This window comes from Mirounga leonina, unplaced genomic scaffold (assembly GCF_011800145.1).
Source record: "Mirounga leonina isolate KUSES-001 unplaced genomic scaffold, KU_Mleo_1.0 Mir_94, whole genome shotgun sequence".
Taxonomy (NCBI): domain Eukaryota; kingdom Metazoa; phylum Chordata; class Mammalia; order Carnivora; family Phocidae; genus Mirounga; species Mirounga leonina.
The window spans coordinates 56,546,744-56,567,684 of NW_023270855.1; the positions used below are offsets into that span (position 1 = coordinate 56,546,744).

The 20,941-nt window shown below is 57.8% G+C and overlaps 1 protein-coding gene across 15 annotated transcripts in view; it reads right to left on the reverse strand.

Annotated features, from left to right (window-relative positions):
• Window positions 1-707: 707 nt before the first annotated feature.
• CELF5 (CUGBP Elav-like family member 5) overlaps window positions 708-20,941 on the reverse strand; it is a 47,115-nt gene continuing 26,881 nt past the window's right edge. The window contains exons 3-13 of one of the 15 annotated variants that reach the window (XM_034997478.1): window positions 15,526-15,580; window positions 14,979-14,983; window positions 13,511-13,658; window positions 11,233-11,312; window positions 9,115-9,261; window positions 8,335-8,476; window positions 8,094-8,240; window positions 6,535-6,597; window positions 5,893-5,976; window positions 2,993-3,076; window positions 708-835 (exon numbers count right to left, since the gene is read on the reverse strand). In XM_034997478.1, coding sequence (XP_034853369.1) covers window positions 708-835; window positions 2,993-3,076; window positions 5,893-5,976; window positions 6,535-6,597; window positions 8,094-8,240; window positions 8,335-8,476; window positions 9,115-9,261; window positions 11,233-11,312; window positions 13,511-13,658; window positions 14,979-14,983; window positions 15,526-15,580 — 1,083 coding nt within the window. Of the gene's footprint in view, window positions 836-2,932; window positions 3,077-5,892; window positions 5,977-6,513; window positions 6,598-8,093; window positions 8,241-8,334; window positions 8,477-9,114; window positions 9,262-11,232; window positions 11,313-13,510; window positions 13,659-14,978; window positions 14,984-15,525; window positions 15,581-20,941 lie in introns of all 15 variants that reach the window. The other 14 variants (XM_034997477.1, XM_034997473.1, XM_034997482.1 and 11 more) reach the window with 14 other exon arrangements.

Sequence of the window (20,941 nt, forward strand, 5' to 3'; positions counted from 1 at the left end):
GGGAAAACACCGCATCCCCAAGCGGATCCTCCCTGCTGCCTCTCGGGAGGCGACTTTCACGAACCCATTCCACAGATGAGGCTCGTCAAGGTTTGCGGTCAGTTACGTTTCCCCACTGGCCCCTTAGGCTCACTGTTCATTCCCCGAAGAAGGTGTTTAGTTGTCGATAAAGTTGTTCTCTCTGATGGCAAAATACACTCTTGGGATGTGTTTGGGGGTATCTTTTGGGGGGGGGGGCATGCTGGTGAGCAGGGCAAACATTTCGCTTTCTCACCAGTCCACTGAGCATGAATTACACCAAATAAGGAGCTATGACAGGGGCCCAGCTGTGAGATTCATAGGATAGGACAGAAGCCCCTCCCCACAGCCCACCCCACCCCAGACCAAACCTGGCCTCTCAGGAGAACTTCTCTTCATCCTTCAAAGCCTTCTTCTGAAAGGATTCCCCAACCACCCCTGGACCCTGGTTACACCCTCTGTCCCAGCCCTGACCGAAAGGGGAGTGGGGGGTGACTCTAGTCTAGCTCTGTCCTCACCAACCCAACCTGGGGGCTCCTCGTGGCCTCCAGCAGCATCCCCCGGGGCTGGGGAGGGTTTGGAGAATGAGGGGGTGTTTGGCCAAGACGGGGTGGGGGCGGGGTGTGGGTGGGGCCGCCTGGCGGCTCACCTGGGCCAAGCCCGCAGCCTCCGGGCGGCTGTGGGCGCGGTCAGTAGGGGTGTCCCGGGTCTTTGGGCCGCTTCAGCTGCACTTTGAGCCTCTTCATGCCGATCTGAAAGCCGTTCATGGCCTGGATGGCCGTCTGCGCGCTGGCCGGGTTGTCAAAGCTCACGAAGCCTGCGGAGACCGGGGTGGACCCGCGATGGTGGGCAACGTGGGCGTCCTCCGCGTCCTCCAGTGCTGCGGCCCCGGCTTCCCGGCTCGCGGGGTCCTGGGGGCGGGGGGTGTGCGCTCGCAGGGGCAGATGGGCCCAGGGAGTTAGGAGGGCGCGCCAGAGCACACACAGCAGCCCGGGGCCTGGTTCTGACACCCTCTGGACTTGCATGCCTCTGGGGACGGGGTGCTTGCTCCTTACCTGGGGTCTGCTCTGCTGAGACTTCCCACAGGTGGAGGGGACAGGTGAGGCCTCTGGGGGTCCTGGGAGGGCCACATTCTCCCTCCCTCCCCATCCTGGCTGCCTGCCTCCTTCCGGACCCTGGATGCTAACTGCTATCCATCTGGGATCTTGACTGTGAATCAGACTCTCTGTCTCTGTGTGAGTGTCCTTGTGTCTCTTCTCTCTGTCCTTCTTGTCCTCTTCCAATCTCTGCCTTTTATCTCTTTCTCTACCTCTGTCTCTCTTTGTCTCTCTCTGTCTCCCTACCCCCATCTCCCCTCCTCCCACCAGGCAATCAGAAACATCCTAGCCTGGTGCTCCTCAAGCTTCCATCAGCCCCAATCCCTCCACCTGCCACCCCAGGCCACCCTGCCCTACTCCTGCCCCTCACTTCTTGGTCTTCACAGGCTTCCCGGGATGGTGTGGAGGCCACAGGGGTCAGGGGCCCTCTGGGGCAAGGGCCTGCATGCACAAGCATTTGAGGCGGGGATCCCTGAGCTCTGTGTGAGAGGCCGGGTGGAGGGTCAGGTGGAGAGATGGCGGGGCAGGGTTGAACGGTCTTGCAGGGGCCCACTGGGGAGCTATGGGGGAATGTGGAGCTGGGGGGGGACATCTTCACATCTAGCATCTTCCCTAACACCTGCCCCCCACCATACTGATCAGGAAACTGAGGCTCAGAGAAGGCATAGGACTCCTCACTGTTGAGAGGTATTGAGGGTTGTCCTCCATGCATTGCCTTCTTTGTCCTGCAAGCAGGATGCTGAGGAGGGGCCTGGGCACGGGCAGAGACCCTTACTGGTGTGACCTCAAGTGTGCTATTTGACCACTCTGTGCCTCTCGTCCTCCCTCACTAAATTCTTGTATTTCATGGGTGGATATTGAGTGTATACAGGAGGTGCTTACTAAATAGGCAATGGTTGGCCTTTTGAATACAACAGGGTGGGATTAAGAGTCCACATTTTAGAGTCAAACAGACTGGTTCTCGTCTAGGTTCTGCCTCTTTGCTGCTGTGTGGACTTGGAGGTGTCCAAGGCCCCGCACGACCTGCCCCGTCCCCTCCCTGCCCCATCCCCTCCCTGCCCTGTCCCTTCCCTGCCCTCCCCTCCTCCCTCTCTCCCCTTCACTCGCTCTGCTCCAGCGAGTGAAGGGTGGTTGGCCCTCCAACACACCAGGCCTCGTTCTGCCCCAGGATCTTTGCATGTGATGCTCCCTCTGCCCAGAACCCTGTACCCCGACGTCCTGGGGCTGGGAAATCTCATTATTTGGGTCTCAGCTGAAACATCACCTCCTGCATACCAGCTTCTATGTCCTTAGGAGTAGATGGTGATGGTGTTCTTCATGCCATTTATAACCCCCTGGCCTATGTCCTGCCTTGTTTATTCTCACCTCCTACCCGTAAACCTGTGCTTTTTGACTCCCTGGTCGCTGGCCACAGGTGGTAATTTATATTTAGATTTGTGAAAACTACACCTTCGGTTCTGTGGTTGAACTGCCACACTTGAGGTGCCTGGCGGCCACGTGTGGCTGATGACTCAGACGGCAGAGAACATCTCTGCAGGTGGAGAAAATTCTGTTGGGCAGTGCAGCAAAACTGCGAGCTTTGAAAGGCAGGAATTTTGTTGGCTTCCTTCACTGCTCTGTACCAGCACCCAGCATGGTGCCTGGCACACAGTAGGTGCTTAATAAGTGCTCATTCTAACTTCTAAATGTTATTCTTTGGACCACACCTGTCTCATGGCTGACCACACCCTCCCACACCCCTGTTCCTTGGGGGCGGAGTCGGGGACGGGGCTGGCAAGCAGGAAGGGGTGCCTGCAGCAGGTACTCCAGGTACTCACCAAAACATTTGCTCTGGTTGGTGGCCCGATCCATAAACACCTTGGAGGAGATGATATTGCCGAAGGGCAGGAACATCTGCGTCAGCTCCGTGTCTCCAAACTCCTGGGGGAGGTGGTAGATAAACAGGTTACAGCCTTCGGGACCTGCAGGTGGGGGAGAGAAAGACATAAAGCCCCCAAGGAGAGGAGGCGGACCCCCCCGGGGGAGGGGCGCGGGACTGGAGCCCACCTCTGGCATCTCCAGCTGTTGGGGGAGGGTGCCCGTGACACCAGGAAGCAGGGGCGTGGAAAGGCGGGGAAGGGAGGCAGGGTGCGCTTACCCTCGCCTGTCTAATCCCACACTCAGGTGGGAACCTCTGATGATCCTCAGGTCCCAGATAATTTACAAAATTCAGATGGTCCCTCCCCGCAAAACTGAGACAAATCCCTCAATGCCAGAACCTGGATAATCCCCAAATCCCAGACAACCGGAAACCCCTGAAAAATCCCTACACCGGAAACTCCAGACCATTTACGACATCAGATGAATTGTATGTGGGGTATGCGGACACTCTGCTCTATCTTTGCACTAATTCCGTAAATCTAAGGCTGGTTTTAAAATAAAATGTTCATGTTTTACAAGTCCGATGATCACAGAATAAAGTAAGACAAGTCATTCCCTGGTCCCAAACCCCAAATATCTAGTTTTCAAAACCATGGATAATCCTCCAAACCTTGAATAATTTTCAAAACCCACATGACATAAAAATAAAATCAAGTAAGACAAAAAAAAATTAGCCCCCAAACCCCCTGGTAAATTTATTATATTTTTACTTATTTTTAAGTAAGGTCCATGCCCAACGTGGCACTCCAACTCACGACCCTGAGATCGAGAGTCATGTCCTCTACTGACTGAGCCAGCCAGGCGATCCCCGCCCCCACCTGGGAATTTTAAAATGATATACTATACCAACCAGAAATACTTTTTTAAAAGCACAGCTAACTCTCAAAACCATCCCCTCCCCAAATAATCCCCAATGCACGAGTAATGTAAAATCTATAAATAACAATCAAATTTAAAAACCTTCTTATCTGAAGCCATGAACAGTCTCCAAACCTGCCCCTAATCCCAAACCAACAGATGACCTTCTCCCATGCCCCCACAAAACGCGGGGAACCCCCCCAACCACCAAGAATCCCCTTCGGCCTGGAAATGAGTATTCTCCACCCCAGGAAATACAAAATCCAAGATTGGATTTTGTCCAGTGTCCCACTGACATCCAACCCTCACCTTCCTGATTAGGTCCACAGCTCTACGAACGCTTGTTTTTAAAATGCAAGTGTGGCCCAAGGCGATCATCGTGGTTGACTCGGACCGCGCAGTCTTGACCGCAACACAAATGTTAGGTGTGCTTGTGCGCTACCTCATCTCCAGGAAACACGGGGTGGATGCAGAAGGCCGCACCCAGCTGAGTCGGACCTCAGGAGAACACACAGCGGCAACGCCTACCACTCCCTCAGCTCCCCAGGTGTGTCGTGAGCCACACGCATCCCCATCCGCCCGGGGTTACGACACCCCGCCTGACTTCAGACAAGCCTCTTGCCGCCACTTCGCAGCAGCCCGTGGCTGCAACCCTTCCCACCAATGCCACCTCCACGTGCAAACCTGAGCTCTTTGCCAGGACAAAATGCCACACCGAGCGTATTTTTTTAACCTGCTCACGTGCATAACACTGTGCTACCATTTCTATTAGGGCTCCATCTTTAGTTTTGCTTTGACATGTCACGGACAGAGGTTTGGAACGGTGCAAGCAGGAGTCTTGCAGATGGTTCTGCATGCTGTGGGCACTCTCCAGAGCGCTGGTCGTGAGTTACAGCAGCGCTGACCGCCTCTGCACTAGCTTTTACCCCCTCAGCCCAGGTGGAGGGAAGGTGGAGCAGGGCCCGGGGAGAGAGACACCCAGGTCCGAGCCATCCACAAAACAGTGACCCGAGGCAGCTGGACCCTCTCTGAAGCTTGCACTGGCCCGCCCTGGGTGGGGGGTCCCGGGGGTCCTGGGAGGTCACTGAAAGTCACATTGGAGCTGCCAAGTCCTCATGCCTGTTCTGTCTGTGACTTTAACCACAGAGCCCCCTGGAGATATAAAATCTGACGGAGAACGGGGTAGCAGCTGGTTGGCAGAGCTGGGGACCTCTCAGCCTAGGGCTCGCCTCCAAAGCTCAGCTCCTGTATCCTGGCAGTGCCCCCTTCCAAGGGCCAAGGGCAAGGGAGAAGTGGGGCAGAGCCCCAAAGAACTCGGTCTGCAGGCCAGGCCAACTGCGGAGCTCCCCTGGCCATGGGGCGAGTTGGTCACCTCTCCCCCACCCCCACTAGCTGGATGTACAAGGGAAAGGGCCTTCCTGGGTGCTGAGCTGCACTGTGTGTCAGGAACGGCCCTGCCTCCTTCTTAGTAAGGCCTCTTGACCCAGATGGTCGCTCCTGTTACAGAAGAGGAAACTGAGGCACAGGGCAGTGAAGTGAAGCTTTCCTTATGATGTCACAGTCAGAACTGGGTGGATCTGAATCCCGGCTGTCGGACTCCAGGCTCTAACTCCTCCCTCTTTCCACTTTACTGGCGAGGCCTCAGTTTCCCCGAGATACCTCGTACCGCCCCCCGCCCGACCTCAAGACGAGCGTCCTTTCCAAAAATTCAGAGAATCGTCCAGTCCTGGAGAGGGCGGCTGGGGGTGGTGGGGTCACGGCTAGTCCTACGGTTCCCACTTTCCAGAGGAGGGAGCCGAGGCTCAGAGAGGGTGATTCAGTTCCCCCAGAACACCCAGGGGCCGCGCCAGAACTCGAACCCAGGTCTGTCCGGCCAGCCGGCCGCGCTCGTAGCCGCGGTTCCCCGAGGCCGCGCGCCAGGCCAGGCCAGGGGTCCTGGAGGTGGAGGGGGCGGTCAGAGGGCGGGGCTGGCGCCCGGGGGAGGTCGCGGCCCCCTCACCTTCTCGCTGCTGCTGCTGCAGGAGGGGCGGCGGCTGGGGGACGCTGTGCGCGATGGGCGTGATGGCCGCGGTGGGGTACATGGCTGCGGAGACCGGGAGCGAGACACAGGGCGGAGGCGGGTGTGAGGCCGGTGGGCGGCCCGGGGCGGGCGGGGGCGGGGCCACGGCGGTCTTGGGAGGGAGGCGGGGCGTGCCCGCGGCGGAGGGCGGGCCTAGGGGCGGGGCCAAGGCAAGGGAAGAGTGGGGCAGAGCCACGAGGGGGTGGGGTCAATGCCTGGCATCAGGAGGGGGCGTGGCCACAACCAAGAGCGGGCCTGAAGGAGGGGCCAAGGCCACACAAGATCAGGGTGGGTGGGGCCAGAGCTTGAGGGGCAGGGCCATGGCTGAGGGCGGGGCAGGATATGAGGGGCGGGACCAGACGCTGCAAGGGGCGGGGAGGTGTGTGGCCAAAACCTGGGATTGGGCCAGGGCCAGAAGTAGGAGGCGTGGCTAGGTGCAAGAGGGAAGGCCAAACGAAAGGGCGGCCCTTGAGAGGCGGGGCCAGAAGCGGGTTGTGGCTAAGGGGGAGGGGCTAGACAGGAAGAAAGCCGGGGCCAAGGGGGCGGGGCCACGCCCGAGACTGGGCCTGACTGCCCCCGTACCTGTGTACTGCTGGACTCCGGAGAAGGCGGGATGGAGGGTCTCGGCTACGGTCGGGCTCTGAGCTGCGGAGCAGACGGAGGGGCTGAGTGGGACGGGGGCAGCAGATCTTCCATCCACCCCCGATACTAAGGACCCAGAAGGAGAGCAACAAACATCCGCCCCAGCTTCACCTCTGCATAAACTTTTTACAGGTATGGTCCCCATTTTACAGGCAGGAAAACTGAGGTTCAGAGAGGTGAAGCAACTGGCACAGGGCCACTCAGATAGGAAATGGCAGAAGTCGAACAGGACTCCAGAGAGGCTTAACCATCACCCCCATCTCTCTGTCCCCATCCGGACCCCCTCGCTCTTCCCCTTTATTCTCTGGATTCTCCAGGACTTCAGGCCTCTGCTCCTGATCACCCTCCACACCCATCCGTTTCCTTCTCTCCCACTCCAAGCCTCACTCATCAGACACCCCGTGGAACCCCCATGTGGCTGTGACCTCCCAATGGCTCCCAGGGGAGGAGGTAAGGGGAGGGGAGAGGTTGTCCAGACCACTAGAGCTGGTGCTTCAGGGGGAAATTTCAGCCAAAAGATTCTGCTCGAATGGAGAGAGGTTACTAGAGGATGAGTGTGTGTGTGTGTGGGGGGTTACCATAAAGGGGTCACATGAACGAATCACCCCATGGAGATGGAGCAGTTCTGTGTCTTGATTTTGGTGGTGGTTACACAAATCTACTATACCTGTGATAACATAGCACAGACCCCCCACACACACACACGAGTGCACACAGAAAGTGGTGCAGTCTGAATAAGGTGTCCAACTCCTGTTGAGTTCATCGTATTGTACCAATGTTAGCTTCCTGGTTTCGACAATGTGCTCGGGTTATGTAAACTGTTAGCATGGGGGGGGGGGCTGGGTTGGAGGGACCGGGACCTCTCCGTACTATTTTTGAAACTCCCCGTGAGTTCCAATCATTTCAAAATAAAAATAAATTCTCCTCGATGGTGGAAATGCAGATGACTTCACCTAAGCAAGGTGTCGGAGGAGGCTTGCCGGGGGACTGTGGTGTAGGGTCAGGAAAGGTGGGACCTCTGCTTCCCAAAGGTAGGGCCCAGCCTAATTCGGTGCATGGCTAATACTGAATGGATGGATGCATGAATGAATATGGGTACTGATATCTTCCTAAATAGTGACGATTAATAATTAAGATTGATGGTGCTGTTCTTGGTACAGGCGATGTGTTAAGCATTTGACACGCTAATTTCATTGTCAGTGCAACCTCCTGAGATGACTGATGTCATCTGCCCTATTTCCCAGGTGAAGAAACTGAGGCCCAGAGACTCACAGAGACCATCCGGGACCACCGAACTGGAATTTGAACCCAGAAATATCTGGATATAAAGTTCCCATGTTTTAACCACCCTGCTACAGCCCTTTCTCTGTGCCCACAGCTCACGTCTGTTCCGTTGAGACTCCCTCTGTTTCCCAGGGACCATGGCATAAGGACTCATGCTTGCCCCAGAGACACCCTCCCCGCCCCCTCCCCAGATCCCAGGGGACCACTCCAGTTACCTGGGTAGGGCACAAGGCCATTGGCATACACAGTCTCTAGGGCGGGGTGCCCCCCAGGGAAGGGCACGACACCCGCGAAGCCATTGGTGATGGGAGCCACAAGTCCGGGCACAGCAGTGGTGCCAAGCAGGGGGGGTGAGTGCAGTCCTGCAGAATGGAGGAGCACCATGGGGAGCCTGAGCCCGGCCCTGGCCCTGCCCTGCCCTGCCCACCCATCCTTAGGCCCCTGGCGGACTCTCACCAGAGGCAGGGGCGATGGGCGTGGCAGGCAGCCCGTTAAGGCTGACGGCGCCAATCTGCTGGATGTGACAGGGTGAGAAGGCCACGCCAGGGCTCAGGTAGCTGCCCGACGTGGACAGGACCGTTGTCTGCTGCTGCATGAGCTGGGGGTGGAAAGGGAGTCAGCGTGCACAATAGTGGTGACAGCTACCCTGAGGTCATGACTCATGGGAGGAGGCCTGGTACTCAAGTAACTTGGGAGGGGAGGGGGTCAGACTGGCTATCTTGGCTCAGGCTGCGGTCAGGGCTCAGTTAGAAATTGGGGCTCAGCATGGGATCAAGGCTCAGTCTAGGGTCGGGACTCAGGCTTGAGATGAGGGCTAAGGCAGGAATTTGGACTTGGTTTGGGATCAGGGATCAGCCAACATTGAACTCAGCCAGGGTTGGGTCTCAGTTTGGAGTCTCGATTCAGAGGCTCCTTTTGGGTTTGAGACCCAGCCTAGATTCAGGGGCTAAGCATGGGGTCGTGTCAGTCCAGAGTTAGGGTTCAACTTGGGCCTGGGGCTCAGTTCATGGTTGGGGGCTCAGCTGGGGGTGGGGGTTCAGGAATCAGCCTGGATTTGGGGACTCAACCATGACCAGGATAGGACCGTGAGTCAGAGAGATTGGGCAAGATACAGAAGATGAGCAGAGAGGCAGAACCCCCAACAGAGCATGGATGGAGAGAGAGACTGAGCGGGACCCCCAGAGTGGTGTTGGGAGCCCCGCTGGAGACAGAAGTGCAACTGCTGGGGTCACTCACAGCCTGGGCGTAGGCACTGTAGGGGCTGAAGGGCAGGGTGAGGGATGGTGTCAGGATGCCCAGCTGGCCCACCATCTGCTGCATGCGCCGCAGTGTTCGCTCCTTGTCGGTGTCGGCAAACTTGACCACCAGGCTGGAGGAGGCACCCTACAGTGGGCAGTGGCAAGCAAGGAGGGAAAGGAAGGAGGTAGCCAGGACTTTGGGGTTCCTGGAACCGCGCCAGCTCTGGCCCTCGTGGGGAGCACCGTAGATGTCAGCAGCTGCCGGTCCTGCCCGTGCGCCTGTAGCTGCAGGACACGCACGTCACAGCGAGAACAGCTCACAGATTAGCATCCTGGGTCTCGCACTTGACCGTGCAGCCGCCTGTGGGCACAGGTGGGGCGTCCGGGCCCAGGGGGTCGCGTCTGGGGCACAGTAGGGGACCCTGACTATCAGCCACACTCTCAAAAATGGAGAGTCCAACTGGCGGGGAGAACCAACGGGGACCCAAGTGGAGGACCCTATAACTGTCACTCACGCCTGAGAACGGCTGAGACTCCAACCATCAGAGAGGGGACATGCCCCCTTTGCTGGAGAGCTCACTCCCTGATGCAGCCCATCACTGGTCAGCTGTGTGCATGAGAAAGCCTGACCTCATGGTGGGCCGAATCCTGCCACTCCAGGGACTAAAACTGAGGCCCCAGAGCCCAGAGTGCAAGGGACAGGAGGCTCTGAGGCTGCCCTGCTCCTCACACTCCTTTTTGAGAACAGCGGAGAGGAGAGTTGGTTCTCTAAGGCCTGTCTTCCCTGTGGCAGATTCGGACACTTATGGACAGCGACATGGCTCCTAGCAACTCCTTCTAGAGGGCAGGGCTACTCCCAGTGCCTGGCTGGTCCTCCCCAGCCTCTCACCGCTCCAAGCCTGCCCCCTGCCCATCCCCACTCTGGCCCAGGGGACATTTCCAACTGACCTGGCCCCTTCCCTGCCCTGTCAAAACCTTCCATGGCTCCTCATTGCCCTAGGAATCCCGTGCTCCTCGGCCATCAGCTGCAGCCCCTCCAGCCATCCCCCCTGCTCCTCTGGGGCTACACGCCCCCACCCCCATCCTTGTTGTCATACCTCACGCCCCACGTTCCCCTGCTGGCCTCCACAAAGCCAAACCACCCCTCAGGCCCCGCCCCTCTAGGACACCCGCTTGTACGCTCACACACACATGCACACATACTCTTATACATGTTCACACACGTGCACATTTAGGCACACACACGTTCATACACAGTCACACACACACTCACCAGGCTCGCTCACACACCCCCCCACATGCTCATACACTCACACACGTACACACAGTATGCATGCTCACACTCACATCCACATGCAGACTCACTATGCACGCTCACGCACATCTGCACACACACAAACACACACTCACAGACATTTACACTCGCCATGCATATCACATATAGTTGCACACATGCATTCGCACAATACAGAGGCACACAATCACGCATGTGCACATGCAGTCACATACATGCACATTCACACACATGCTCACCCCTCCACACACACTCACACACTTGCCCTCACATATACCCACAGATGCACAACGTGCTCGTTCCCCCCACATCAGCCACACAGACCCACAGACACACGCGCTCAGCACACACACGTATAAACACACATGCGCACACACCTACATGCATACCGCACAATCCACTCACACACACCCATTCAGCACACACACACCCGTACATATTCTCACACACACACACACCTCCTGTGCACATTACCGATCACCTACTGACGACCACACCCACAAGCACTCACTTACATATTCTCTCTTAAACACACACAGACACAGACACACACATGTCGCCACACACCGGCAGGACATCCGTGCACACTCACATCCGTGCATGCCCACACACTCATATGCTCCACACATGCACAATCGCACACTCCCATGCGCACACGTACCCACACCACCATCAGAGACTGCACCTCTCTCTCCACCTGTGCCTTGCTGATGAACAGCCTGAGGCTACGGGATGGAGGGACCAGTAGGGAGAAGTTTCGTCCCTGTCCCCTTCCCCCTTCCGCTCGCCCAGCACCATGGCCCCGGGATGGGCCCTACTCACCGGCATGGTCTGGCTGCCGTGCAGGGCATGGATGGCCGCCTGGGCCTCGGTGTGGGAGGAGAACTTCACAAAGGCACAGCCTGCCGCAAGAGAAGGAGAATGCGTGAGGGGCGACGGGGTCTTTCTGGGTGGACAGGTGCCACAGGAGAGGGGACTGGTTGCCCTGGATGGCTGGTCAGACAGTCAGAACAGAGAGATAGCCAGTAATTTGTTCAGACAGACAGCTGGACAACAAGGGATCAGGCAATAAGACAAGCGCACGGTCGCCGCAGACTATGACGTCAGCCAGGTGGCCACCCCTTCACTCAGAAAGCCACAGCTCCACAGCTGTTTGTGGCTCGCATGGTTCGACAGACACCGAGAGGCGGTGTGCAGTCGGCGGGGCAGGTCCTGCTCGCTGGAACTAGTGAAGGGCACAGGCTTAGAGAACACCGCCAGCCACTGACACCGTGAGATCGAGTTGTAATCAGATATGCAGAGAGAAGGTGACAAACGTTCAGACACAGGCGCTGAGATACGGCCCTGTGGGCACACTCAGGCACAGATACATTCAGACCCAGACAGATAGGCCCATGTGACCAGAGTTGGAGAGATGGGGATAAAAAATAAATAAATATATAAATACATACATACATACATACATACCAGACAGGTCAGACCCAGCTGGCTGGTCACACAGGAAGAAATCAGAAATCAGGCAGCCAGGGACCACCAGACACAGGCGAATTCAGACACACAATCATAAGGAGAGACTACTAGACATAGTTCCAGACAGGCAGAGTACTACGGAAGACTGGGGGTAGGGTAGGGCGATGGAATGTTCTGGATTAGAGAGTGGCAATGGTTGCACAATTGTTTGAACATAAAGCACTTCACTGCACGCTTTCAAAAGGCGAATTTTAAAGTGTTGATATCAATTAAAATCAATTAAAAAAAAAGAGGGGCGCCTGGCTGGCTCAATCGGTAGAGCACGTGACTCTTGATCTTGGGGTTGTGAGTTTGAGCCCCACATTCGGTGTAGAGATGATAAATAAATAAACTTTAAAAAACATTTAAAAAATGAAAAATAAAAATAATTTAAAGAGAGGGAGAGCCAAGCAAATAGGGACCATGGGATATATTCTGTCCTAGAAGATAAAACGTTTTGAGGGCCAGAGACAGGCAGGGCAAGAGTTGGTGCCTGATAGATGAACCCAAAAAAGGTAGAATCAGGTAGACAGACAAAGACCACCAGACGCATGAAGACCCAAACAGAAATAATCATTTAGACACTCAGGCAGAAAGTCAGAGACTAAGAGCCGCAGGTGGAGTGATGCTCATCTGCAGTCACAACCAGTCACGTGGGCAGATAGGGAAACAGGTCGCCGTGGACCGTTAAAGTCTCTCCTAGATGTTCAGCCAGGATCAGGCAGTCCACAGGAAACTGTCCCACAGAGTCAGGTGGGCACAGACGGCGCGCAGGCAGGACCAGGTGGGACCCTACAGTCTCCGCCCACCCAGCCCCCGCCCCCAGGAACAAACCCCAGCCTCCCACGTGACCGGCCCCGCCCCCCAAGAGCCAACCTCCGCCTTCTCAAGTACCCAGCCCCGCCCCCAGGAGCCAAACCCCGCCCACCCACGTACCCTATCCCGCCCCAGAAGCTAGTCCCGCCTTCTCAAGGGCATGGCCCCGCCCCAAGAGCCAACCCCGCCCTCCCACGTGCCAGGCCCCTCCCCCAGGAGCCAGTCTTGCCTTCTCACGTGCCTGGCCCCGCCCCCAGGAGCCAAAGCCGTCCTCCCACAGGCCCCGCCCGACCCCGAAGCCAACCTGGCTTTCTCAAGAGCCAAACCCGCCCTTCCACATGCCCCGGCCCGCCCCAGAGGCCAACCCCACCTTCTCAGGAGCCTGGCCCCGCCCCCAGAAGCCAAACCCGCCCTCCCACGTGCCAGGCCCCTCCCCCAGGAGCCAGACTTGCCTTCTCCCGTGCCCCGCCCCGTCCCAGAAGCCAACCCCCACCTTCTCAAGAGCCCGGCCCCGCCCCCAGAAGCCAAACCCTTCCTCCCACGTGCCCCGCCCCGTCCCAGAAGCCAACCCCACCTCCTCAAGAGCCCGGCCCCGCCCCCAGAAGCCAAACCCTTCCTCCCACGTGCCCCGCCCCGTCCCAGAAGCCAACCCCACCTTCTCAAGAGCCCGGCCCCGCCCCCAGGAGCCAACCCCGCCCCCCCAGGGCCCAGACTAGGCCCATCCCCCCACGCGCCCGGCTCCGCCCCCGGGCCAGTCCCGCCCCCGGCCGGTCACCTTTGCTGCTGCCGTCAGGCCCGCGCAGCACGGTGCATTCGTCGATGACCCCAAAGGGCTGGAACAGCCGCAGCACGTCCTCCTCCGACTGCTGCTTATTCAGCATCCCCACAAACAGCTTCCGGTCTCCTGTGGGCGGAGACACCCCCTCAGCCGAGTCCAGGCCTCCGGGAATTTCTCGGTCCCTCCAACAGAATGGAGGCAGCAGGGCGTGGGGGGAGCACTGCTGGCCCCTGCTCTGCCTGGACGTGGGGGAGGACACAGCCACGCGCTTCCCTGCTCTGGGCCTCTCCATCCTCCCACGTGCCGTGCACGGCTCATCTCCAAGCCTCTGCTCACGCAGTGCCCCTCTCCTGAATGCCCTCCCTTCAACCCCGCAGGGCCACCGCTTCACTGCTCCCACCCTCCGGCCAAAGATGGTCTCTCTCCTCGCCCTCGGAGAACTCACACATAGTACTAGCGTAAGAACTGCCTTGCCTGGCCTGGGTCCCTGTCTGTCTGTCTGCCATCTAGATTTCCCAGTCGGGGGGGAGCGCTGATGGCCCCTGCATCCTCAAGAGGGGCCAGGCAGTCAAAGTCTGTTGAATGAGCGAGGGCACGTGTGCGCACAGGACCAGTTGCCCAAAGCCTGGAGCCCCCGTCTGGTGGGTGGGGGTCTGGCTGGAGGCCTGGCTGGAGGCACAAGAGTCCTGCTCCCTCTGGTAACTGGGCTGTTCCCCTGCAATCAGGAACATGGCAGCTTCATCTCCCAGGGATGGTGAGCTGGGTTACTATGGAAACCTGTTCTCTGGCAGCTGTCACTCATGGGGATGGAAGAGAGGGGCATAGAAGCAGAGAGACTGAGAGTCAGGGAAAGAGACATGTGAGAGAGAAAGAGAGACAGGGAGAAACAAAGAGACAGAGACAGTCAGAGAGAGACAGTAAGAGACAAAGAGAGACACATAAAGAGTAGAGAGAGAATCAGAGACACGGAAGGAGAGAAAAAGATGAGAGAGAAAGGTATGGAGTGATATGGAGAAAGAAGGTGAGACAGAGAGATAGAGACAGAAGGAGGAGGAGGAGAAGAAGAAGAGGAAGAATTATTAAGAGTGAGAGAGAGAAGAGAAGAGACAGAGACATGCAGGACCCCCCAACCCCCATCCCAATCCCTGACCTACACTAGCAGCCCGTTTTGAGAGTGTGAAAACAGGTCCCAGCCCAGATGGGCTGTACCAGGCTCCTACATATACACAGATGTCCTAACAGCCCTGCCCCACACACCACCCCCAAGGCTGGCTGCTCCCCCTTAGCCCCCCGGCCACCTGAAATGGGGAGGGGGTAGGAAAATCTCCAAGAATGGCTAGCTTGGATGCCACTAGGGACAGCCGAGCATACCCCCATGGTCACATCCCCAACACGGTCCAGACCTATGCAGATGCCAGGCCTCCAGCCCGCATACCCACACCCCCAGCCTGGAACAGTCAAGCACACAGGCTCGCACACACACGCCCACACACAGGCCAGGCACGCAGACATGCACACAGGCCAGCAGGCAGCCCCACCGCATAAGCCACAGAAACACACATGCACGTGTGCACGTGCTTACACACATCTGTACACAGGTGTGCAAGGTATGCATGCTCACAAACATGCACGCGCGTGCGCACACACACACACTGAAAGCAATCCCCCTGAGGGGTCCCTTCAGGGATCCCAGCCCCTCTGCATCAGAAGACCCCCAATATTGCACCCTACAGGGAGTGGGGCATTTTAAGCTCTAGGGGCAAGCAGCTGGACCTAGCCAAATCCCCCCCACAACTCCTCCACTCCTGGGCCTGTGGCACTGTGGTGTGGAAGAAGGGACACAGCCCCCCCCCCCGGCTCTCCTGCCCCTACCCTAGCCAGGGGACTCTGCCTCTCCCACCACCATGAGGTGTGTGAGCAGAGAGGTGACTGCTACAGCCTTCTGATCGGGGACTCCCTTCTGTCCCCCATTCTTCTGCCACCCCCCAGCCTGGTGGCCACGGAGAGATGACAACTACCTCCGCGGCTTTCGCTGTCCGCCGGCTTCACCTGGATTGGCCGCGCCATCTGTAGAGAGAGAGGGGAGGAGGAGGTCAAGGCTGACAGTGGGGGCATCGGGGGTGGGGGCTTTGCCTGAGCTCTGCCAGGCGCCCTGACCACCTCCCCAAGGCTCAGCATCCCACCAACTTCCAGCAGCAAATCAGTCAAACAAGTGACACATGGTTCCACTGATGGGGCTTCACTCATTGCAGTCTGGAAAACTCTTACTTTGCCTTCAAAACCCAGTCACAATATATCTTGCTGTAGGAAGCCTCCTTGCTTTCTCAAGTGTAGTAGGTTCTTTGCAAAGATGCCCAATCCCTCTAGTCCCTGTGTGTGATGTGACTTTGCAGTTTCTCTCATCAAAAACCGGAGCCTATTAATACCCCACACTTCTGCATCTGGACTTGGCCTCCTGACTTGCTCTGACCAGTGGAATGTAGTGGAAGGGAACTGGTGGGAGTTCCAAGCTCTGGCCTCAAGAGACTTTGCAGCTTGCTCTTTTGGAACCCTGACATTGCCAGGTGACACGCCCAGGCAGGACAGGAGGACAGACCTCATGCCTTGAGAGGCTCCCCTGACAAACAGCATGTGGGAATGAGGTTGGCCTGTCCCAGCTCATCCCAGCAAGCCCTGCCTGCCACTGCATGAATGACCCCAGGAGAGACCAGCAGAAGAACCACCCAGCTGAGCCCAGTCTGAGCTTACTAACCCACAGAATCAACAAATAAAATGGTTGGGTTGGTTTGTTCCTTAGTAGTAGCTGACTAATACCAAGGCAGCTACTTTTAGTCAGCTCTCTGAGCCTTGGGTGGGAGGACTGTCATACCTGCATGGACCAGCTTTCAAACTGGGCTCCTTGCTCTAGACACTTCTGTCCTCCACATCCAGCACTGAAAATGATGTTTAATGGAAGAAATCCTCCTCTAATCCCCACCCCCAAACTGACCCAGCCATGGATGTGAGCTAATGTGGATATTTGAGAATAAACTCAAGGGATGTGGGAAGGGGGTGGCATTTGCTTCTCCACTGGTCTGAGAATAGAATCCTCCTCCAAGCCTTGTGTCTCCTGGTGAACTATTCATCCTTCAAAACCCAGCTCAAAAGCCCCCATGCGGGCAATCCTTCCACCCCTCTGGGTTCCTTTCTCCCTCTGCCTCAGGGCAGGAAGTGTCTAGGTCTTGCTTTCTCAGAGCAGGCATCTCTCCCCACACCAGACAGGGAGAATCCGAGAAGCTTGCCGAACTGAATTGACTAGAAAGAAGTGGCTGACGCACACCAGCATGGAAGGTACCTGGGGCTCTGCACCTGGCCTGGGGTTGGAACGAGTGCCAGTCCTAGACCCCCTCCCAGGTCAGACCATCCCCATGGCCATTCAGAGAAGGTGCTTGATGGATGTCAGCTTTCTACTCTCTGTACAGGTGCCCAGCAAGCTCCAGAGGTAGGCACAATTTTCACCGGGCCTTACAGATGTCAACATCAAGGCCCAGACTATTTGTCCAAGGTCATGGTGGGCCAGTTGAGGCACTAAGCAGCCTTCCTAGACGTCAAATTTAAGGATCTTTCTACCCACTCCTATGAATAGAGACCCCTCTCCAACTATGAACCCCCAAATCTCCTTCCCCTTGTCTTGGACCCTATCTCAGCTCTGAGCCTCCCCACCCCATCAGAGGCCCCTCCCTCACACTGCACCCTCTTTCCCTGAGCTCCCTCCCCCTCTCCAGCTTCCCTACTCTCTCTGAACCCCTCCCATTCTGAGTGTTTGTTCCCTGGCTCATATGGGCTGTCTCAATTTGAACTCAGCCTTGGGAGCCCCAGAAGCAGAGAGGCCTCCCAGTGTCCCCAATACCTGCCACCCAGCCACATCTTCAGAGGGACCCTGACCACCTGGGAAAGGCCAAACCATGTCTCCCTTCCCCCACCACGTACACACATACACACACACACACACACACACACGAGCCCTCTCCACCTGGGTACCACACCCAGCTAGCTGGAGGCAGGAGGGGAGATTATTTCAACCAGATGGGACCAGTTTCTGGGCTGGGGACAGACAGGTTGTGAAGGGAGGTGGGGGGAGTAGGGGCACCTGAGCTCCAGCCTCCTGTTCGCCCCCACCCCTCCCACCCCGCCTCCGCTGGCCCTCACCTCCTCCCTCCTCCCAGCACCTTGGGCAGATGAGGATGGGGTTGCCATGGCAACGCTGATTCACCACACGGAAGCTGGCAATTGTTGTTGCCATGGAAACCGCCTCTTAGGGGCGAGCCCAGCTCCTGCCTTGCACAAAAGAGATATTTAAATATAATCTTCTGGAGATGGATGAGCTGAGGGAGGGAGCAAGGGAGGGGGGCCACGGGGAGGGAACCTGTCCCCATCACCGCACCCTCCACCCCCGCCCCATTCTCGCGGCCTGGGTACCTGTGCCCCATCTCCCCCGCCCGCTGCGGAGCCTGGGACCTTTCCGCCTCCTCCTGGGAGGCCCCTTCCCCCTCCTGGGTCATCTCGGGCTCGGGGCAAGGGTCCCGGTGTGGTCCCGAGAAGCCAGGCGGGCAGTCCCCTCCTCCTCAGCCCCCCCCGCCCCCCCCGCTCAAAAGCCGAGGCTCCGAGGCCTGGCCATCCGCACCCCGCGGCCCACCTTACCCACCGGCCTGGAGACGCGCGCCAGGCTGGCCTCCACGTGCCGCCGCCTGCCCGGCCGGCCCTGGGCGCACAGGCGCGCACACGCCGCACGCACGCACCAGCCCCGCGCCTCGCTCCCCGCGCCCGACGCCCAGGCGGGCGCTGACGATCCGCCCGCCAGAGGCCGGGCCCTGCAGGCGTTGCCCGCCCGAGCCGGGAGGAGGCGTGCGGCGCGGGGTGGGGGGGGGGAGCTGGGTCTCCCCACACCCACCCCTCCTGTCGCCCCTGCCCGCCCATCTGGCTCGGCCCACCTCCTTCCGGCTCCCTCTCTCCATCTGTCCCACCAAGGTCTCTGCCTAGTGCCCTCCCTCCCTCCTCCACCTTCTCTGGCTCCCCATGGCTGCATCCCTTCCCTGCTCCCTCCCTTCCTCCTTTCATTTATTCAATAACATTCCCGGTGTGCCCCATGCTGGGTAATTTTGCAACACCAGGGAGGACCCACTGATCTGGCATGAGGGGAGACAGAGGTAGATACAGACACTCCCAGACCTATGCAGTCAGGATTGAGGCAGAGGTAGGGACCACCCCCTGGGAGACCCTAGAGCATAGAGGAGTGAGGAGCCAGAGGTTATCCTGGGGCTTCACTGAAGATGGAAAATCTGCGGTGGGTTTTGAAGTATGAGTAAGAGTTTGGGGTGGGGAGACAGTTTCTCATGTTGGAGGAATACCTACATCCATTGACTCATTTAATCTCTAAACAAGTTTATGAGATGAAAACATTCTCATTCTACAGATGGGCAAATCAGAAAGGGAGAGGGGAAAGTCAGAAGCAGAGGCCCAATCGCCTGTGGGGCGGGCAGGTTTCCTCAGGGTCTTCTTGGGATCCAGCCAACCCTCTAGCCAAGGGGCCGGGGCTCTGGGGAGTGTCTGTGTCTTTGGAGCGGGCACACATTAGATAGCTGAGACCCAGTCCTTGCTCTGCCCCCCAGCTTTTGCTGGGTGACGTCAACTAAGCCACACATCATTGAGAACCAGGGTCCCTCATGTCTGACCTGTGTATATTACAGACGGGGAAACCGAGGCCGCTGGGGGAGGGACTGCAGGAGGTGTCTCCAGCGGTCAGGCTGGGGCCCCAAAGATGGTCCTTTACAAGATGCATAGTTGTGGCTTTAGAAGATGTGGGGGCCCAGGAGAGGCCCCCACTAGGTCGTGTCCGGGTGGTATGGAGGAGAAGACAGCAAGGTGGTCCCCAGGTCACTATTCCAGCCTCCCCTTCTGCCGCTGGAGCCCCAGCAAAGCCTCTGCCAAACACCCAGGCCCCACCGCTCTCCTACTCTAGGTGTTGCCTTGGCTCCTTCTGCCCAGGGGGTGGCATCCTGGCCTTCCTCCCCACTCCTCCTCCCAGGCCCCCAGGACACCACTGTTGAACTCACTGGCTGGCACTCACCCCTCCACACCCCATCCTCACTGTGAAGAGACCCCTCACATGCCACCTCCCCCTGAAGACTTCCCCGCCAAGTCCATCTGCTTCAGGCGCTACGTCCCCCACCAGACACACCGTCCCTCTTGGGTGGGCTGCCGGGGGCAGGGGGCCAAGGGGCCCTGGGCACCCCTCCCCACCTGAGGCCCAGCACAGGGTCCACAAATGACAACTGAAATGAGACAAGAGCTATGGTTTCCAGACCCCACAGAAAGGGAACCCCAGTCCCCGTCCCCATGGGCAAAGAGCAAAGTGCTGGGAAATAACTCAAGAGCATGAGTCCAGCTGTGTCTACACCTTCCCCACTTCATGGAGGAGAAACCAGGCTTGGACAGATGACACGACTGGCCCAGAGTCCTGCAGGCTCGACTTGTCTGGGACAGTTCATTCATTCATTCATTCATTCGTTCATTCGTTCATTCATTCATTCGTTCGTTCATTCTTTTGTTTGTTCATTCAGCATGGATTTACCAAGCTCCCGTTGTGAACTCAGCAATGGGCCTGTGTCACCCACAGGATCCTCAAAGCCCTTCTGCAATCCCATTCCACAAATGAAGAAACTGAGGCCCAGGAGGGTCACACCACTGGACATTTGGCACCTGGGGTCCCTCGCTCAGTCTCAGGTTGGGCTTGGCTCTGAGCCAGGTCATGGGATGTGGGAGGGGGTCTTGCAAGGGGGCCCCTTCAGAAACCCCTGTGTGCATAGAAAGGGTTTTCAGGGGGCTCTGTGAGGGGACCCCCAGCCAGCCAGACAAACCTATCCCTTTCTGGTGTGCAGGGCAGACGTCAGATCTGGGATGTCCTTCGCCCCTCAAGACCTTCACGAAAAAAGGGACAATACCACCTCAAATGGCACAGCCTCTCAGAGACAGGCGCGGGAACTGCTGCCCCCTGCCCCCCGCTGTCCCCACGGGTCTGTTCCATCTCCAGGAACCTCATCCTGGGGTTTGACAGCCCCACAAAAAGCCTCTCCTGCAATCTGAGGCTTCTGCCCAGCGTGGATTCCAGGGTCCTGCGGTCCATTCTGGGTTCTATTCTGGGATTCTGTTATTCAATTTAGGATCCTATTCCAGAATGCTGAGATTTGATTAAACCACATCCCCCACGGACGCCGCTGTCACACTCGAGATGGGGGCTGGAACTCGCTTCAGAAGGAGTATTTGTGAAGGGGGGGGCCTGCCTGTTCCCTGGAGTGGGGGGAGAAGCATGGAGCCAGCAAATGACCCAGCTCACTCTCCCCTCCCGGTTTAGGAAGAGATAAAAAGACAGAAGGGTCCACTCCACACTGT